Below are 22,360 nucleotides of genomic sequence, written 5' to 3' on the forward strand. Positions count from 1 at the left end.
TATGGGAATGACTGCCACAGGGTGCTCAGCAGGATGCCTAGTGTAACATGGGGCCTAGAAAATGCAGACCGCAACCTGCAGAGCTGAGACCACTATGTACCTCTGGTATCAGTGGTTAACAGACAGATGCTCGCAGGAGGGAACCTCAGAGAGGGAATGTTCTGGGTGGTCCTGGCTGCACAAGGGCAGCTGATTAGGGATCATGGTGGGGATCTTCCTCACACTGGGACCCTCACACTGAGATCCTCAACCACAGTGGGTGGACACTTTTCATAGTCTGTAGCCAGGGCCCCTCAGTCAATCAACACTAAATGCCTCTCAGGACATAGCACTGAAAGGTCAAGCTGAGGTCTGAATTAGCGGTGGAAAGTGACTGTGAAATGATTTTAAAGGCCTTGTAGCCTAATTTCATGACCACATGCTTAGTCTGAAACTGTAAAAGAAGTTCTCTTAGAATATGAGCCAGGACACACTCCAGGGCTCTGACATTCTCCTGCTTCCTTTTCACCCTCGACCAGTCAGCTGCTTTAACTTTCCCTAGAATGATGGCACTTTCCTCTCCAGCACAGAATAACTGGCTCCCATAAAATGGCAACATAAAATGCAGCAATGGATAGTTAAAAGAGTACATGGAGAGCCTTCAAACATCTGTTAAAACCACCATCACTTCAACCAGTTACTGAAGCCAGTTTCCTGAAAAGAAACAGAAGGGGTGTCTCCTCCCGCCAACTGAACCTGATGGGCAGGGAGCTGTGCCACAGGCCCTCAGGCACATGTTGCTCCGTCCCTCAGAAATAGGAAAAAGATGGCCTTACACTAGAGGCTGTTCCCCAGAGTGGAGGAGGCCAACCAACAGTACCAAGTGTTTGTGAAATTCAGCCAGTACCAACTTTTAATACACTGGGTTCCTATTCTTTAACTTGACCAGACGTAAGCTATGTGAAGCAAACGAACCACAGAAGTTTTGGACCCCACCACAGAGAAGGGAAGAAGAGAATGGCAGGGGATAATGCGTGCCAGCAAGTGAAGCCCCAGGCCCAGGGCCAGGCAGCCATAAGGTGGGAGGAGCAAGCACAGCCTAGGCTCACTGATGTCCTAGCACAGGCTTGGGCTTGCTTATTTATCATCCAAAGGAAGTGTTCTTATTTGAAATGCACTCTGCTGAAAAGACTGAGGCTATGGAGGGGAACAGGAGGAACTCACTGGAATTTCTGGACAGCTGGGCATCACTGCTGGACTTTATGACCTTGTAGCTGGCAGGGACGTCGGATGTTGCTGACTGGGACCGTTCTGGTTTCACCCTCAGCTTGCTGTGGTTTTCCAGGACTTGGGCTGCAGTTGCCAAAGCAACTTTTGAGTTCAGAGTTTGGAAAGAAGGGGAGGAAAAGTCCTCTTCTTCATCATCACCAATGTCCCAAGCATCACTGGTGTTCCGGGCAAACTCATGAAAACTGGAGGCCTTCTTATTCTTTAGAGGAACTGCGTTGACTTTTGATCGTTCTTTAATGAAGCTTTAAGAAAGGAGACACCATTACTAAGGAATGGTCTGACACAGCTGACCACCTTCACTTGCTTAGTACTAATACTATTACAAACTAGCTCAGCCACAATCACTAGCATCTTCAAATGAAACACAGCCGTATCCATTCCTCATCTAGATGCAACTAGACCAGCCCTATGGTGCAGAGACAGATGTAACAAAGACAGCAACGTCACCAAATATTCCATGTGCTCCATTATATTTCCCAGCCCCTCTGCACTTAGATGAGATCATATGACTAGTCTGGACCAATGGTCTGAGGAGAGAAGTTAGGTAATGCCTTCTAAGCCAAAGTATAAAAGAACAGGTGTGAGTTCTTGATAAGCTTTCCTCTCTGGTGGCAATGTGAGGCTCCGGGTCTTGGCACCTCCCTCAGCCTGGATAAGAGTGAATAGATGGAGCACAGCCTGCCCTCCACTCCCACCCGACTCCAGACATGAAGCATGAGCAAGAAATAAACCTTTGTTGTGTCAACAATCCACTGAAATTTCAGAGTTCATCTGTTACGGCGACATCACCTATTCCTTAGGACATAATCGACTGGGAGAACAAGAGATAATTTTAGGCAGTCCATATGCAGCACTCACCACTGAGTTCCAAAATGAACATGTTGTTCCTTTTCTACTCTGTTGAAGGCCTTCTGCTAGCCTTGTGGAGACAGTCTCAGTTTGGTGCTAATCTGTCTTTAAGACTATCTTTTAACAAAATGAGGGCAGCCTCAAGATTGACATATTTTCAAGCAACAGGATCTGGTTTAGAAGTTAATTAGTAAGGTTGTTTTGTTTTTCACTGTGTTTATTATTTTCTTCAGAATTTAAAAGTCCATATTTCCTCCTTTCATTCATTTTTTTCAATATGTTTTGCAACCAATCTCATATATATAAAGATAACATTTCTCATTTGTACCATTTATTTTGCACTTGTCATATATTGCTTTGTAGGATTACCTTTTTATATATTAAATTCTAGCCTTTTCACAACCAGGATTTAAGTTACTTTAGGATATGGTTCATGTCCTGTAGTTTAAAATTCTCCCTCCTCCACCTCTCTGCTTTGCACTCACTGTGTTTATTTTTAAGGATACTTTCTATTTTTGGCAAACAATGTTGGCTTTCCATTTATAGAAGTGATAAAGTTTATTTATTTATTTATTTTTAATTTATTTTGTTATTATTAATCTATAATTACATGAAGAACATTATATTTACTAGAGTCCCCCCTTCACCAAGTCCCCCCCACATACCCCATTACAGTCACTGTCCATCAGCGTAGTAAGATGCTGTAGAATCACTACTTCTCTGTGTTGCACATCCCTCCCTATGCCCCCCCCCACATTAAACATGCTAATCATAAGGCCCCCTTTCTTTTTTCCCACCCTTATCCCTCCCTTCCCATCCATCCTCCCCAGTCCCTTTCCCTTTGGTAACCGTTAGTCCATTATTGGGTTCTGTGATTCTGCTGCTGTTTTGTTCCTTCAGTTTTTCTTTGTTCTTATACTCCACATATGAGTGAAATCATGTGGTACTTGTCTTTCTCTGCCTGGCTTATTTCAATAAAGTTTATTTTTAAAAATAGATCTAACTGAATAAATAAAATGAGCTTATTTTTTTTAAGTGTACTTAGTAAATAATAGTACAGAATATGGCAAAAAACTGTGAAGCTGGTATGTGGCTGAAGTTTGGGAAACACTAGCTTAACTCATGAGAAAAGAGAGCCTAGTCCCAAGAGTCACACAGACCATTCCCACTTTCTTGAATTTTTCCTCTTTACGTCACATCCTTAAGGTCTGGGGGCCCTTATTCTGGTTCCAGGGGACTATGTGGCTGGGAAATTTCTAATGCAGTTGAAAGTAGCATCCCTCACACCCCAAACAGTGAAAGAGAGGATATAGCCTTGTGTAAGATTACACCTGGGGGCAGGAATGCAGTGGGGTAAAAACATTATTAAAATGCCTCAATGTTTCCCCCAGCCAGGCAGGGCAACTTTAGAGTGAAAAATTTTTTAAAAGGCTCTGCCAGAAATGCTGCAGTTCCCCCATTTCTAAGCAATGTTTCTTCCTTTTGGATAGATGCAGGTGGTCCAAAAACCCATCCTATCTCCCTAGAGAAGTCCAATAGTTATTTTGATACAACATTGATAAATACAATCTGATAACTCATACTGCTCATAGCAATGTCCCTATTATTAGCACCAAAAAGGAGTAAGATTATCACTGAGGAATTTTTTTTCACTCACCTCACAGTAAAGGAAAATATATCACACAAACTATGAGAGAGAAGACAGTATTACAAGGTGCAGCAATTCAAATGTGATGGAAATAAGATACCACTTGCCACCCACTAAATTAGCAAAGATTTACAGATGTGTATTCTCGTCAAGTGTTAACATGGAGGTGTTGCCCAAGGCTTAATGAGACCAGCTCTATAATACAGCAGGTGGAGGGTACAGGTTGTACAATGTCTGGAAAACAATCTGGCAACATAATCAACATGGGCCTTAAAATTAAGTTCATAATCTCTGACCCTAAGAAAATAATTGAGGAGCCAAATAAAGATGACATAAAATGGTTTATAATGATGTTACTTATTTCAGTTAAAAACTGAAAATACCATAAGCATCTAGAAATTGGAAATGACAAAAGAAATTATGGTTCAGCTGCCAGATAGAAAATTATACTTGAAGGCTATTTAATAACAACTAGAAAAGGATCTTAACAAAGTGAAAATCAGAATGAAGATTTTATATATTTTTATGATCTCTGTTTTTTAAAAAGTATACATCTTACTACACTGATGGACAGTGACTGCAATGGGGTGGGGGGGACTCAATAATAAGGGTGAATGTAACAATCACATTGTTTTTCTTGTGAAACCTTCATAAGAGTGTATATCAATGATACCTTTAAAAAAAAAAGTATATGCACAGAAAAGACCAAGAGGAAAACACATCATTATATTAACAGTGCTTATCTCTGGCCGGTGGAATTATAGGTGACATTTCATTTTTATACTTCTCTGAATTATTCATATTTCCTACAATCAGCAGATTATTTTTATTTATCAGTGGAAAAGGTTGTTTTGTTGGCTTTCATCAATCTCCAAACTAAGTATAAACCTTCCAAACGTACTGAATGAACAATCAGAAATGAACAAGAGCCCAAGTCATAGAAAATAAAACAGGCAACACAGTGCAAATATCTGCTACCAAAAATCCATTCACGCACAAGAAAACAGCAAACAAACACATTCTACAAATTACTGACCGTGAGACAAGGAAAGAGAAAAGTTATCACAGGAAAAAGGGATTAATTTTTAAAAAGAAGAAATTAACAAGTTAGCATCAAAACTGACTCCAGAAGAAATGGGAAATCTAAAGCAGGGGTCAGTAAACGTTTTCTGTGACTGGCTAGATAGTCAATTACTTAGAGCTTTAAGGACCATTTGAGTAGTTGCTACTACTTAACTCTGCCATTGTAGCATAAAAACAACCACAGACAACATACAATGAACAGGCAAGGTTGTATTCCAGTAAAAGTCAACTTACAAAAATAAGAAGTGGGCCAGATTGGCCATAGGGCCTTGGGTGACAACCTCCAATCTCAAAAAAAAACCCTTTTCATAGAAGAAACCTTTCAAAGAATGAATCCCCCAAAACATCAGGCCTAATCCCCCAATTACATCAGATTTTAAAAGATTAGATCATTTAATAAGTTTTTTAACCTTTCACCCCCCCCATTCCCTCTCCTGCCCACCTTAAATCATTCTGACATGTTTAGGGTATATCTTTTTGTTTATACGTGTTCTAGCAAAAAGGACAGTTTTATGTATACAGTTGACCCTTGGACAATGTGGGGGTTAGGGGTGCTGACTCCCCCCCCCCGATACAGTCAAAAATCCCCATATAACTTTTGACTCCCCCAAAACTTTAGTAATAGCCTATTAACCAGAAAGAAGCCTTACTGATAACATCAATGGTTGATAAACACGTATTTTATTTTTATATTATATAGTGTATTCTTATAATAAAGCTAGACAAAAATTAATGTTTTTTCAAGTTGTGAAAAAAAAAAAATCCAGTCATGCACAGAGAAGACTGGTGGTTACCAAGCTGGGGAGGGGAAGGGCTGTGAAACAGCTGAAGGGGATAAAGAGGCACAAAATCCCAATTATAAAACTAGTCATGGGGCTGAAAGTACAGCATAGGGAATATAGTCAATAATATTGTAATATCTTTGTATGTTGACAGAAACTACACTTACTGGAGTGACAATTTAGTAATGTAGGTAACTGCCAAATCACTATGTTGTCCACCTGAAACTGATACAATATTGTATATCGACTACATTTAAATTAAAAAAAAAAATCCATCCATGAGCCAGAAGAGGCAAATTACTCCTCTGCAGACCTGCTGAGGCTGCACATTCTAGACTCATCACTCTGACTGCTTCTCCTCTGTGAAAGTGGATCCAGGATCCACTACCTGAACTACACACCTCAGAGTGTGAAGAACAAAGAGGCAGATGTGAAAGAAAGGTCTGTTATCAATAAAATACTGCATAGGAGTACATGGTTTTCATTACCGGTTTTCTCCTTGGAAGTTACATGTACCTCAAGATTGCACAACATGAATCCAACAGAGTGACAGGGAGTACTTTGGATCTCAAGGTTAACAACTATTTTTTTCTGGTTGATGCTTCCTAAACATCCTCTTGATATTTTGATAATTATTTAAATAAACCATCCAATCAAGAAGCTGAATTTTAACTCAGGTCAGAGAACTGACTGCATACTGTCAGTCTAACATTGGGTGAAGCATATGCATCCCCTGGATTGGATTAAAATACCACACTAAGAGATGGGCCATGCTGAATGTCAGGTTCTACCAGATGCTGAGCTTCTTATACTAATGAAGGTAAATCAGTAGAGTTGTGGGTACATGAGTGTCGCTTATATTTTTCTTTATACCTTTTAATGTATTTAAAGTAATTTCATCATTTTTTAAGGAGATAAAGCTGCAATATAAGTGAGTTAGATTAAGAATTGGAATTTACCCAAATGGAGACTTTTGCAAATAGGAAGGGGAAGGACGTATTCTAACACAATGAAGAGGAGAGAAGGGAGGAAAGGCTGCCATTCCCTGTGACAGAAAGACATAAGACTCAAAAAAGTAAACTGTTTCAGGCTGTGGGAAATTATTTTAGGGACACCTACCCTACAATACCCAAAACTCAACCAGCCAGTTAAACAGCATGCTGTCTTGAGGAACAAGGCCTTCATGGAGAAAGGGGACAGAATTACTTAGAGGGGTGGGAGGCTCAGGGAAGAAGAAGGTTGGTAACAGCCACACACAGAAGAGAGGGAGAGTGAAAAGGCACCTGGGTTACCATAGAGAGAAGGCAGAAAAATCTATAGACCAGTAACTGTGATGGAAGATTTAAGGCTTTGAAGCTTTTCCATGTTTATTAATTTTGTTTTCTCCAGAGGAGGCAATATAAACTCATACATACATTATAGTTAACACATTTATTTATTGGTTGTTCATTAAGTGCCAGGCTTTATGCTAATATTTATACACACCCTTTCTTTAAATTAATGCTCAAAAATAAACCTATGAGGTACTACTATTATTATTCCAATTGATGGATGGGAAAACTGAGGCTCACTGAGGTCATGAGCAGGCAGCAAAGTCTGGGCTCAAATCCAGGTCTACTTACCTACAAAAACTGGCTAAAAAGAAGAGGGTTGAGGACTAGAAGGATCTGCAGCCTGGGAAGAGGAGTTGCCAAGCAAACAGCTCATAAACCAAGCTATAATTTCTCCAAGTGTGCACAGCTGATAGTCCTAACTCCTTCACCGTGTAGGAATAATTTCCTAGCTACATGGAACAGGCTGTGTATGTAAGTAGCCAGAACAGGAAGAAGACACATCTAGGGATGTGGTCCTTAGAGGACCAATGTCTCTCTTCCCTTTTGACCCCAGTGGTCACAGTAATAAATCAATCCAGGTGATTCTAGTTAGTTCATAAACCTCTGGTTTATAAGCCACCTCATTTTAACATGTTCGCAACTAATGTATAACCAAAAAGGTATAATGCCACAGTGTGGCTTGATGTTTAGCCAAGATTATTTAAACAGACTACATCAAAGTTACAACCACACTGGCCTCTGATAGTACCTTCACCATACCTCCTTACAACTGTATGCCAAATTCCACTTCAAAAGCACTTCACGGACACCTCATTTAACCCTTACAACTCTGTGAAGTCAGTCTTGTTATTTCTACGTCATAGCTAAGGAAACCACAGCTCAGATAGGTTAAGTAATTTGCCCAAGATCATGGAGCTAAGTGGTAAAGAGGGGTTCAAGAAGTGCAGGTGACACTAGAAATGCATAAAAGCATAATTAATGGCATATTTGACAGAAACTGAGATGTTTGATGAATGCTAACTTGTTAAATGATAACACAAACGCCTAAGGATATTTTGAAAAGAGTGGCTACAGGTTATACTGATTAGGAAACAAAAGCTCAATCATTCTGTAATTTTATTACTACTACAGTTTTACTGATGCGGCAGTTCACTTAACAGAAATGCGACACAAATTTATTTAGAAAAACAATGTCTAACACTGGTAAAAGACATGAAGCAAGTGGGGGAACTTAGTAACATTCAAATAAATCCAGTCATCTCAATGACTAGTTATGTGAACTAGCTTTATAACTGAGAACTAGGGCCTATCACACTTCAGCAACAATTCAGAAAAAAATTAATTTAGAAGCCTGTCATACCATCAAGCAGCCAACTGGGCCACTCTGCAGTAAGACTAGTTTTAAAATTAAAACCAAGCTATAAAAATTATTGCAGGCAATATTATCACTAATGGTAATAATTTGCCAAATTGAAGTCAATATATACGGATAGGGAACAACTTACAGTGCTCGTGCAGTTTAGATGATTGAAAACCCAATGTAAAGGTCTCTGCTGTGATGGGGATTAACCACCCAGTAATTAACGGCGGTCTGAAGTGGAACAATTATGTAGCAAGGAAAGTAATAAAAATGTCCCAACAAAGACACTAAAGTAAGGGCGATCAATGCTTTATTGTAACAATCTGGAATAGTAAAATGGTCCACTGCAGACCTAGATGTCCATGTTACAGAGTACTAATAACAAACACCATGTGCATGAAAAGGGGAAGCAATTTATTCAGGGACAATTATATTCCTCCCAAATTATAGAGCCAAGTGATTACTTCTATTTAAAATATGATTGCAACTCTGCTGAGTCAGCAGCGAAAACACTCATGGTTTTATATAATTAATAAGTGGGAAAACAAGAGTATATAGAGTTTATCTTGGCAGTTTGGAAGATGGTGATATTCCTCAAGACCTGTCCTAAATAGAGAATCGGGGAAAATTCAGTTGATGACAGGTGAAGACAAGGTATGGTGACTCTGACCTAAACATAAAATAGGACAATACACCCAGGGCCTTATGGATAGGTGGACAGACAGATTCATGTTAACCACATGTTCATCAAAGGCCATTATAAAAAATGCTGGAATGCATCTATTACCAATCAGCAAATCTTGGCTGTGAACAGAAATGGCTACAAGGAACAGAATGCCCAACTATGATGCTTAAACTGTAAAGCCCATGACGTCAGGGCACTGGGCTGGCATCTCTGCAATTCTGTTGGCCTTTCCCTCAGGTTACGAGTTAGCTGCCATAGCTTTCAGCATCTTCTTTTCACACTACCACATTTAAAAGCAGGAAATGTGAGTGGAGGCAAAAAGAGGCTTTCTTCACAAAATGACTGCTCTCTGATCAAAAAAAGAAAATCTTTCCAAGAACCACCCCTCCAAAGACTTTCTTTCTTATCTCATTGGCCAGAACCAATGAGATGAGCCCATCGTAGACCAGTTACTGGGATTACCAAGGAATTACTGGCTTAAACCGACACAGATACCTCCTAAAGACATTATCACCTGCTCAATAGCTGAATACAATTATGGTTCTTGAGTAAGGAAGAAGTAGGGGCAGGGAGGACTGTTAAGCAGGTGACCAACAGCATCTACTATACCAGCCAACAGACCAGAGAGCCAATTACTGGTAAAACCAGGGAACAGTAGTATTCATTCTACTTACATCCCACAAATGTCACAGAAAAGATGCTCTCCTTATGAGCTAATAAAAAGAACAAGCTAAGAAACACTGAAGAAAAGCCCATTGTTTAAATGCCATGATTTCACTTCATTCCATAAATTCTCACATGCTGTTCTAGGTACTAAAGGTACAGTGGCAAACCAAACATAGTCCCTGCCCTCAAAGAGCTTACACTCCAGTGGTTTCTGATATGAAAATTGTACATTTCAAACAACAGCACTCATGCTTCCATAGTAATTCAGAGGACCGTGTACCTTCTACATACTGGCCAGATCTCAAAAAGAAAGACTTGGTAGAATTACTGAAAGTTCACCACACATTCAGCTAAGTCATTAAAAAAATTAAAATATTGATAATAATAGCACTTTTCTAGTTATTCAAAATACTTTAAAGTATATTATCTTCACTTCCCCACTGACTATGGAGGAAGAAAATGTGGGTATTATTACACAGGTCCTCGCAGGAGAACCTGTATCTCTTGTACTGCTCAAATCATTCAGCTTTCGCTCCCAGCTACAGCTCTCCGATAAGTAAGTCTCTAAGATTAAGCATGCCAAAAGACAGAGGCCAAAGTTCTTAGAATATCTGGGACGACGACCCATCTCCTCATTTAAGTTCACTGTGGCTGAGCGAGGCCCATGAGAGAAAGGTGTGACAAGGTGATAATTGGGGGTATGTTTACACACGCACACATCTTGGATTTAACTAGGGATTCTGTTGTGTTTGAAGATAATTAGAATTTTACTAGAGGAATAGCCTCTAGGGAGGTTTTATGGCTTGGTGTCCTTGCACGTGTCAAAGAGCAAGAGGACCTGAGGGATGCCAGCCCTACAGTTACATTCTCTTTGCCTTAGTTCTCATAGTATAAATGAGGGAAAGGTGGCAGACCTACACATTCTCAGAAGCAATGAGCCCAGGAAACCAGATCTCCTGCTAGAAAAAGGTCATAAATCATCCAATTTCAGGACTATACTTCATCAGTAAAGACCTTTACATCAGAACAGAGAACCCAGTACCAAGCCTTACGTATCACCAGCTTCCAGTATAGGAAAAAAGACTTTGATGTGAATTAATTTCCCACTAAGTATGGACTGGTTAGAGGTAAGAAGACTGCTCATCTTCTCATCCAAAATAGAGCAGGAGAAAAGCTAGAAAAGGTCAAAGTGGAAGCTGTCATTTCAACAAAGTAGGGTTAAGGGTTTTGGTAGAAGTACATGCATGAAAGGAAAAATATCTTGACTTACTTTTTGGTGAGCCGAGGGTCCAGAGGAGGGTGCTGCGCTCCATACACAGGTTGGATGCTAAAAGTGAGAAAAAAGGAAGAATCAAAGTGTCAGGAAACTAAATATGTTGGTTGGGTGGAATTGGAAAGGACTTTTGAGAAACAGGTTACCTCTAGGAACACACATATCCAAGCCAAAGGGTAGCAGGCTATTCTTTTTAAAAAAAAAGTCTTTGCAAATGCTCATTTCCCAGGTGAGGTTTCAGTCTGTGCCTTACATACCTGATTATCGGGAAGTCTTACCTGTGAAAAAATCAGCCTGGAAAGACAATGTGCGGAGAGGTGGACAGAGCAGAGTTCCAATGCCAGATGCAGAGTTCTGGCATCTACCACCTCTGCAAATTTGCACTAAATTACTTGACCACTTCACCCCTGTTTTCTCATCTGTAAAACAGGAATACCACCTACCTCAAAGGATTGCTTGGGCTAAAAGACAGTGAAGTGACACCAACATATCAAGGGGAGAGGGACTCAAGGGACTCTTACACACTGAGTCGTGGGGGTATGAAGTAATACAACCCACTTCAAAGAAACAATTTGGCCTTATTCAGGAGAACGAAATATACATACCCTAAGACCCAGTATTTTCACTCCCACATATGTATCTTTTTATTTTGGTATCATTAATCTACAATTACATGAGCAACATTATGTTTACTAGACTCTCCCCTTCACCAAGTCCCCCCAACAAACCCTATTACAGTCACTGTCCATCAGCGTAAGATGCTGTAAAATCACTACTTGTCTTCTCTGTGTTGCACAGCCCTCCCTGTGCCTCCCCCAGACATTATACATGCTAATCATAATGGCCCCTTTCTTCCTCCTCCCATCACTCCCTTTCCACCCATCCTCCCCAGTACCTTTCCCTTTGGTAACTGTTAGTCCATTCTTGGGTTCTGTGAATTTGCTGCTGTTTTGTTCCTTCAGCTTTTGCTTTGTTCTTATATTCCACATATGAGTGAAATCATTTGGTACTTGTCTTTCTCCCCCTGGCTTATTTCACTGAGCATAATACCCTCTAGCTCCATCCATGTTGTTGCAAATGGTAGGATCTGTTTTCTTCTTATGGCTGAATAATATTCCATTGTGTATATGTACCACATCTTCTTTATCCATTCATCTACTGATGAACACCTAGGTTGCTTCCATATCTTGGCTATTGTAAATAGTGCAGTGATAAACATAGGGGTGCATCTGTCTTTTTCAAACTGTGCTGCTGTATTCTTAGGGTAAATTCCTAGGAGTGGAATTCCTGGATCAAATGGTATTCCTATTTTTAGTTTTTTGAGGAACCTCCATACTGCTTTCCACAATGGTTGAACTAGTTTACATCCCACCAGCAGTGTAGGAGGGTTCCCCCTTTCTCCACAACCTCACCAACATTTGTTGTTGTTTGTCTTTTGGATGGTAGAGATCCTTACTGGTGTGAGGTGATATCTCATTGTGGTTTTAATTTGCATTTCTCTGATGACTAGTGATGTGGAACATCTTTTCATGTGTCTGTTGGCTGTCTGTATTTCTTCTATGGAGAACTGTCTGTTCAGCTCCTCTGCCCATTTTTTAATTGGATTATTTGCTTCTTGTTTGTTGATGTGCGTGAGCTCTTTATATATTTTGATGTCAGCCCTTTATTGGATCTGTCATTTATGAATATATTCTCCCATACTGTAGGATGCCTTTTTGTTCTATTGAAGGTGTCCTTTGCTGTACAGAAGCTTTTCAGCTTGACATAATCCCACTTGCTCATTTTTGCTTTTGTTTCCCTTGCCCGGGGAGATATGTTCGTGAAGAAATCACTCATGTTTATGTCCAAGAGATTTTTGCCTATGTTTTTTTCCAAATATATATCTTAAGAGAAATATATACCTATGTGTATCAGGAGACATATAAAACTATTTATAGCATTATGGTTCCCTTTGGTCCCAGACTAGAAATATTCAAGTATCCATCAACAGAGAAATAAACTATAATATGTTTGTATAACAGAATACTTTACAGCAACATAAATATGTGAAGTAGGGCGGCAAGTAATAATGTGATTGCATCTTAGAAATGCCATGTTGAACAAAACAAGCAAAGGATGAAATGAATACTGTATGATTCTCTTAATGTACACTTCAAAAACTGGCAAAAATGATTTCTCTTACTTATGGATGCATCCATAGTAGTAATGTTGTAAAGAAAGCAGGGAGTGATTAACATAAAAGGATGTAGTTATCTGGGGGAGGAAGGAGGGAGGTGTGGTAAAGAACAGATACAAGGGGGCTTCTGGGGTGGTCACTTCATGATAATTCATCAAGTAATCATACCACAGAATTGTTCCATGTATTTTTCTGTAACAGTTGACAATTTAAAAAATAAAGAGAGGGACCTGAGAATATATTAAGCCAAACTATTGTTCAAGTACAAAGGTGACAGAAAAACATGTTTCAACATGAAAGAACTCAGGGAACATAGCTTCCCTGACTTCTTCCTAAAGAAACTATTAAAGGAAAAACAATTAACAATGAGATAAATGGAGAAACTATAGCAAACGGATGGGTAAAGTGCATTTAACTGACTTAACCTTGACTCAGTATTAAATTTGAGGCCTATGGTTGTAGAAAAGAACATAAAAATAATGTTAACTGGCAAATACTAAAATGGGGCAGAGTAAAAAGAGGACAAATTAAGTACACTGAGCTCCTCATCTTTTACTGACTAGACTCAAAAGATATTTAAGGCTGATAGCTCAACTAACAGGGGCTTAAATATGTTTTAAAATAAAACTAAGAAAAATAATCTAATCAACTACAGGTGGAAAAAGGCAACAGAAAAAGAACAACTAATTTCACAATTGTTCATGGTAGGGAGTTAATAGATATTGTCTGAAGAAATGTGATATGATGTTATATTTATAAACACAATCACTAGAGTAAAAAGATAAATCTTCCCAATAATCAGAATATATATGTGCACAATCACTTCCCAAAGCAAGTATAGTCCTTATAGAGAAAGATTTTTAAAAAGAAAATATCAAAATTAGAACCAAGATCACACATATCAATCATTCCAGCAAATATAAAAGGGCTTGAACTTATCTACAGAAGAAAAACGATTATTATCAACAGGGGAATGGTTAAATAAATTACAGTATATCTGTTAAAAAGAATGAAGCAGTTCTATAGCCACTGACATGAAACAAACTCTAAAACATTAACTAAAAAATGATGTAGAAGTGTATACATATTTGTATGCCACCATTTTGTAAAAATCTTTAAAATAAAAACACAGCCACATATTTACACATGATTAGGTCTATGTATTTACGGAGGGCCTCAGAAAGAATACGCCAGGCACCAGCAGCAGTGGTTTGGAAGGGGCTGGATGACTGCAGGACCTGGCTAAAAAGAGACTGAGTTTTCCTCTTTTACCTTTTTAAAAAATCAATTAAAAATCTTAAGAGGGTTGGGAAGTTTAAATGCAATAGCATGTAAAAAGCCCTTTTGCACAGTTCCTGACAGGCAGTAATACTAGCAGGTAGTAAGGTGGATTTGCAAACCTTAGATTGCAACTATGCACACACTCTGTGCCCAAGAAATGTTGATTTCCTTCCTTCCTCCCATTTTTTGTAATTTATTCCTTATCCAACACTGAGAAAATAGAAAAGTTTACAAAGTACCTTGTTTGACATACATAAGTGATCCTAAAGTTGTTGCTTTTAAATAAAAATGTAGCCAGTTCAATCATTTTCACATTGACTTCTACTAAGATTCTAGAGGGAATGTTCTTATGTACTTACTATCTGTATGGATACAGGCCCGAACTTTTTAGCTCTAAGAATCTCTATTCCCTAAACTTCTCTGGAAGGTTATTAAGTAATCTATAAATAGACCATTACATATGCTACTAACCATTACAATACCAGGTGACAGTGCTTACAGAGTTTCCTAGTCAGAGGAAAAGGAGAGAGAGAAAATAAGAGAGATAAAAGAATAATGGGGAAGTTTGGCTTACAGTGAGAAGGCTTAGACAAAACAAAAATTAAAACACAAACAAAAACCAAAAGGGCCATCGATTTGTATTTTAACATTTGCAAATGCTCTAAGATAAATACACTTGAACTTTCCAAATCCACAAGCCTCTTTATAGTAAAATATAAAGATCAAAGGATAAACTGCAGGAAGATCTCAACGGGCTGGTTAGGTTAGGTGATGGCAGGAAATAGAGGAGGATCCTTAGACTTGGTCCTTTAGAGTAGTACCAACTGCCAGTAATCCATGAAGAAAAAAAGCAATCCTAATGGTTCTGTAACATCTTCCTATGTTGATAGATAGTAACTGCCCTAGTGGGGAGTAAGGATTTAATAATACGGGGAACTGCTGAACCACTGTGTTATATACTTTAAACCAATATAAGATTGTACATCAATGATACTTCAATTTTAAAAAAAGGCTAATCAAGAAAAGCAAAAAAACCTCCAGATATTCAGTTACTAAAAATAACTTATAAATTAAAACTTTATAAATCTAACAAACTAAATTTCTGTATGTAAATATTGATCATAAAGTTCACTTTTTTTCTGTCGTCTGAAACCACAGGTGTAACACAAAAATAAATAAATAAAATAATAAATAAATAAAGCAATCCTAATTGAACTGGCTGAAGGGCCAATGGCCATCAATTACTATTCAGGAAAGGGACCTTAAAATCATGATAGACTATTTTTAAAGTTGTCTGCCCAATGTGCTGGCTCAGCCAGAAAGGTCAGATAAGCAATGGGTTTCATCAGCAAAGGTATCAGTGTCCAAACTGAATTTGTTAACATATTCTTGAATAAACCGTGATGAATGTGTACCTGAAACTTTGTGTAATTAATCAGTTTATTGAATCTCAAAAGGGAGAGGCAAGAAGTTAGAAAAGGAAGAGAAATCAAGATGGTCACAGTGACCAAGTGAAGACAGACTGAAGAGTCTGGTGATCATGCTCGACTTCCCTGCACTTACATGTCACCCACCAGCCAGTACCGCTCCCCCTTCTCCCAAACCCAAACTCAGTTCTAGAGCAGGCAAGTCTCCACTATGCCTTCCAAACACACCTTATTGCTAAATCAGACTCTTCTCCCTACTCCTTTTTCAAAATCACATTGATCCTGAAACACTCCCTTCAAATTCTACACCACCCCACCACGAGACTTTCTCCGGCCCTCCCCTAGCATCCACGAACCCACACCTTATCTGATTTCCGAAAATACATAAACCTGGGCTTACATGGCTTTAAAAAAAAATACCGAAAAAAAAAAACCCACTAGATTTAGAACATAATATAATACACAACCAGCCAGGCGCTTAGTGCCTACATAAGTAATAAAACATTATGGAGTTAAAACCCCAGCACACCCCTCCCCTGCTTCCTAGGAAGCCATTTTATTGAATCTGACATTTTTTACCCTCATTTTTGTTTTTACATTTTCATTTCCCATGTATGTGTCCCTAAACAGTAGATAGTATTGTCTTGCATGTTTCTAAAACTTTTATATAAATGGCATCACACTGTATATAAGACTTATTTTGACTCTAAATCTTCAATTCTGCTTTAAATATTCTTTAGTTTTATGGCTAGCTGATCTCTCCAACACAAAATTTTTAAAATGTATGCTCTACACAAGTGTAAAAATCACTTACTTCACATTTTCAAGCACAAAGAAAAGTACACAGGAAAAACATCCATAAACCCATCACTCTGATTTAACAAATGTTAACATTTGTCCCATTTTTTTTTAAGAAAATAAAACATTAGAAATACTGAAGTCTCAAATGCAGCCCTTAGCCCCACTCCCCTTTCTCCCAAAAAGATAACCACATCTTGAATTGGGTATGAAATCCTTCCCATCTGTTTTTATACTTTTACACAAACTCATGTATCCACAAACAACATACAATTATTTTTGCTTTAAAACTGTACCTAAAAGACAGCATACTGTACATATTGTTCTACATCTTGCTTTTCTCACTCAACAATGTGTTTTCACCCAGCTGCACTTTTCAGTTTTTCTGATTACAAAATAACATATGCTTAGTGGAAAAACCTGAGAGTCAATAATATACAGCACGCTCTCCAGGGGAAGCCACCCTGCCAAGCAGACTTTCAGCTTCTAGAGAGCGGTGGCAGCACTGTCTTTTTCTGTGGTCCCCTCACCACCTGGCAGAGCAGGGCACACACCAGCAGGCACGTAACAATATTCAGTGAGCAAAGACTGGAATGCTACAAACTCCAGGCCTCTGCTGAAGCTGACTCTTGTTTAGCTAGACCTAAAAACTAGAGGCAAACACATGGCATCTCAGAGAAATCACACAGCATATGCAGAGAAAAGAATGCCACAGGATTATCTTTAATAAAACCATCATCACAGGATATATTGGTTTAGCTGGTTTACGTAGTTGGAAAACCTTGGTAGGAAAAATCAACAGGTTTTTGCTTAGCGTTGACAAAGGAGAGAAGCAAATATGGGAATAAAGCTATCCAATCTAAAGCCAGACATATTGGCAACTGGTTCAGGTTCATACACTCACTGATGGAAGTCTGCCAGAACTGGAGATCTATGCTGTAGCAGTGATAATTAGTATCTTCCAGTCACTTACTTTATTAGTAAAACATTTCCAACCTAAGAATAGGTTGTAATGTACCTGTCCAGACAGGCTGGAACCATCTGCTGTCAGTAATCTGCTGTCAGATTACTGTTATGAAAAATGATCAAATGACAGAGTAAGTTTTAGTAAAACATCTACAGGCTCCTAAGTATTTCAAGTAATTAGACACTTTCCTCAGCTTCATTTAATGCTAAAAAGAGTTCCTTGACTTTAATAAACACTTTTGCTTAACAAGAGGGAAAAGCCCTTCCCAGAAAGACTGGAAATCAGAATGCGGGAAATGAGCCAGGCTTTGGCTCACATTTACCTTTCCTATTCCAGGTCTCACCTGTACCTTTTCACTGTTAGAGTCCACATCCTTGGACTGCATGAGGTGCTTCGACAGACAGTGTCTTAGCCATAGCAGAGAATGAGGGAGGGGGCAAGCAGAAAGTCCAGGAGTCAAGAAATCTGCAGATCTGCAGTGTGATTTGGGCAGGACACCTCCCCTCCCTGGCTTCCATTTCCTCATCTGCAGTAGTCTTGGAGTTCAATCCTCACATTCTACAATTTCCTAACACTCAGATGTTCACTGGAGCCAGCAATTCGCTACTTTCAAAACCTCAGAGAGAAACGCTCACCTTCAGCACCCTGCCACCATGTGCTCTTTACCTATCAATCATGCCTGGTAGAAGTGATAGAGCAAAAGAGAAATATCCATTGACTGGAGTTGGAGTTGGTAAGTTGAAACATAACACTTAACTTTAGAACTGGTAAAAGTAAAAGCCTTAGAGGTCACTTTATCCAAACCTCTCATTTCAAAGAAAGGGAAATCAAGCATGGAGTATTTAAGTACTTTGCCCTAAAACTTGGTTTCTTCTCTGAGTATATGGCACTACATCTTCCTTGACCACCTAAGCCTGAAACCTGGGAGTGACATCTCCTCGGCACCTCCTTCTCCCTTACTCCCCCAAATCCAAAGATTTACCAAGTCCTGTACACATTCCCAAACCTGACCTCCACTCACCATCGCCCTAGTCCAAACCATTATCATCTCTCCCACTACGGACTTCAGTAGCCTCCCAACTATACTCACTCTGATCCCCAGCAGGGGTGGCTGTAGTGTAGTGTAAGTGGGAAGGGTATTTGTCCCAGTAACTGGTGGGCCTTCCTGGCATTTAGTGGGCAAGGGCCAGGGATGTTAAATCCAGTATGAACCAGAATTAACCCACCCTAAACACCGACTGTGCATCCCCACCCCTAACACTTGAAAACACTGGTCCAAGCAATTTTCCTCAGGGCAGCCGGTATAATATTTTTATAAATGCAAATCTGATCATGTCACAGCTCCCACCAACCTTCCCATCACTATTGGGATAAAGATCAAAGACCTTAACTTGGCCTATCTTTCCAACGAAGGGCCCAGAGGGCTTGGAGATTTTGGATTTTATTCTATCTACAAATGAGGTCTATAAGGGGCAAGAAGAGAAGCAGGAAGACTAATTAGAGAGCTACTAGCAGTAATCCAGGCAAGAAAGGACTCAGATTGATCCATGCTAGTAGGGGTAGAAGTGGAGAGAACAGCTTAGATTCGGGATATATTTTAACAAGCCAACAGAACTTGCTGATTAATCGGATGTGGCAGGAAGGGAAAGGGAAAAATCAAAGACATCAGGATATCTGGTCGGAAGAACGTGGTGAACTGTGAGAGCATTCAGTGAGAGGGAAAGAACAGCTTTGCAGGAGTGAGCAGATGTGGAAATCAGGAGGTCTGCTTGGACTTGTTAAGTGTGAGATACCTATCAGATGGCCAAGTGGAAATGCAGTAATTGTTCAAGATCTATATGGCAAAAGCTCCCAGCATAAGAACTAAGGTTTCTTTCAATCTAAATTCAGTGATTCTCAAATGCAGACCCTGGATTAGCAGCCGCAGTCATCACTTGGCAACTTCTTAAAAGTTCAACTTCTCGGGTCCCACTGAATCAGAAACTCTGGAAGTGGCGCCCGGCAATCTCTATATTAACAAGCCCTCCACGCAACTTCCTAAACTTTGAGAACCACTACTCAAAATCACACTCCTCATCACTAATAAAAACCTGATAGCCACAGCCACCCTATATTAGACTGCTTTGTACCTCCATAAACCCTCTGCCTATTTAACATCAGATGGTGTTTTTGTTTTTGCCCAGGGGTCACTAGGGTCTCCAGACACACCACTGAGCAAAGTTTTCCAATCCAGTTTCAGAAACTAAAGCAAGGGGGAGAAACAAATAAAACAGGCGCTACTGTAATCCCAAAGACTTTTTGTAATAGCTAATACTATTGTGTGCCTCCTATGCACTTTCTATGCATTATCCTATTTAATCCTCATAACAGGATACCCTGGGGTAGATACCCTGTCCCTGTTTTACAGATGAGAATACTGAGGCACAGAGAGGTTAAACAATTTGCCCACAAAAGGTCACACAGCTACAAAGTGACAGAGTTTGGATTTTTTAGGTCAGTTTCCAGTGCCTGCATTCTTTTTCTTTTTTTTTAGATATTGACATATAATATTGTGTGAGTTTAAAGTGAACAATGTGAAAACAAAGCATACAGTGTGTTGGTTTAATACATTGATATACTGCAATATGATTATATCTTGGCATTAGCTAACACCTCTATCAAGTCACATAATTATATCTTTTTTGTGGTGAGAACAATTAAGATCTAGTCTCTTAGCAACTCTGAAGTTTATAATATAGCGTTGTTGACTATAATCACTATGCTGTGCATTACATCTCCAGAACTTATTTATCTACTGGTTGTAAGTGTCCAGAGCCTATATCCTAACCACATGGTTCATACTGCCTCCTATCTTCCCAGGTGCTATACAAGGACCATTTGATATATTAAGTACATGGGGCTCTTATGAATAACTGAGAATAATTGAAAAGATGTTTAGTTCTAACAAGTTACCATATGACCCAGCAATTCCAATCCTACATATACTCAAGAGAATGGAAAACAAACATCCACACAAAAACCTGCACATGAATTTCATAGCATTATTCATAACAGCCAAAAGGTAGAAACAACCCAAATGTCCATCAACTGGTGAATGAAACAACAAAATGAGGAATATTCATGCAGTGGAATATTATTTAGCCATTAAAATGAATGAAATAGTGGCACATGCTACAACATGGGTGAGCCTTGAAAACATTATGCTTAATAAAAGATGCCAGGCACCAATGGCCTCATATCATATTATTCCACTTACATGAAATGTCCAGAATAGGTAAATTCATAGAAATGTAAAAATCAGTTGCCAGGGGCTGGAGGGAGGGTGAGGATGGGAGTGACTATTAATGGATACAAGGTTTCTTTTTGGGGTGATGAAAATATTCTGAATTTAGTAGTGATGGTTACACAAAACCATCTATCCTCTAGATGAATATACTAAACAGCACTGAATTGTACACTTTAAAAGGTGAGTTTTTATGGTATGTGAAGTCTATCTCAATAAAGCTGTTAATTTTAAAAAGGATGTTTAATTCCTTTTGAACTTGGGCTATTTTACTAAATAAAATTCCTATTTGTTGTCATTAAGGTTGCTGGATCATGATCAAAGAAACTGAAAGTAACCTGCCATCGCTTTGAATTTTTACCCTTCAATTTGCAAAGAAAAGCAAGCTAGTTTCACTTGTAGGTTACAATGGACCAAGACACCATCATGTATGCCATTTTCCCAACTCAGGAGAAAGTTCTTCAGTAAGACTGAAAGAATACACATGCAAAAGGTCTATTCTTGAGAAAATGCCTTAATGTTTTTCTTAAATCAAAGCACTCTCTGTCTAAAAGGACTTTAGTTTTCTTCCATCACCAGAAGGACTCCTGGGGCTTCCCTGCTTAAAGCAACAGCTGAACAGTATTTCTTTTCAACAAGCAAGGTACTAAAAACTATTGTGAATTGTGGCAACATTTTAATGCCTTAAGATAAACAATGAACATAAGTATCTAGTACTGGGGTAAGGATATGAAAGACATTCTTTCAAACATTTACTTGCTCTAATAAGAACTATAACTAGTAATACAACTAGTAATACTAATAACTAGTATTTACTGAGCAACTCTAATGTGCTAAATAAGCACTGTCCTTGGTTCTTTACAAACAGGATGTTTAATTTGGTCCTCACAGTAACCCTGAGGAAAGTATTGCATAGGTAAGGAAACTGAGCCCTAGAGAGAAATTGAGTAAACCATTTGTCCTTGATTACACAGGGAAGAAAGTCCAAATAATAACCCAAGTTTTTCTGAACTCTAATGTTCCCTCCTCTATCTCACTATATTCTTCTTCAAAATGAAAAAGCCAAAAACTTGAAAAAATTAAAAACTCCTCTTCCTATCTCACAAAAGTAGTGTTTTGAAAAAAGTTGACTGTTCCTTTAGTCCGAAAGAGGAAATGCAGAAAACAAAAATTGTTAATAACAACCAGCAATCAGGAGGCACAAAGGACCATGCCATGTCCCACATCTCAAATGCTGCTTCCTGATTTAACAGTTTTCCCATTGAATCTGATTATAATCTTAGGATGTCAAAATGTAGTGTGATCTCACCATGGAAAACCCCAGACAACAGCAGTTAGCCAGACTGGAGGGCTCACTAGACCAGGAAGGAAAAGGAATCAGTTGACAGGAAGTGGTGCCTATCTAAAAACATAGAAGTCTTTAGCATTAATGCTTACACCGTGATTCCAGAGCACTTAATCTGAAGCTATCTCTACATT

At 38.9% G+C, this 22,360-nt stretch overlaps 1 protein-coding gene across 6 annotated transcripts in view; it reads right to left on the bottom strand.

Annotated features, from left to right (window-relative positions):
- The window catches only part of TBC1D22B (TBC1 domain family member 22B), a 99,896-nt gene that overhangs the window by 76,175 nt on the left and 1,361 nt on the right, over nt 1-22,360 (bottom strand). For all 6 annotated transcript variants that reach the window (XR_012126420.1, XM_073225224.1, XM_037004466.2 and 3 more), the window contains exons 2-3: nt 10,947-11,003; nt 1,204-1,511 (exon numbers count right to left, since the gene is read on the bottom strand). Coding sequence is in view for 5 of the 6 variants with exons in the window: in XM_073225224.1 (XP_073081325.1) it covers nt 1,204-1,511; nt 10,947-11,003 (365 nt within the window). In the remaining variant the exon portion in view is untranslated. The remainder of the gene's footprint in view (nt 1-1,203; nt 1,512-10,946; nt 11,004-22,360) is intronic.

Source organism: Manis javanica, chromosome 16, assembly GCF_040802235.1.
Source record: "Manis javanica isolate MJ-LG chromosome 16, MJ_LKY, whole genome shotgun sequence".
NCBI classification, from domain to species: Eukaryota; Metazoa; Chordata; class Mammalia; order Pholidota; family Manidae; genus Manis; species Manis javanica.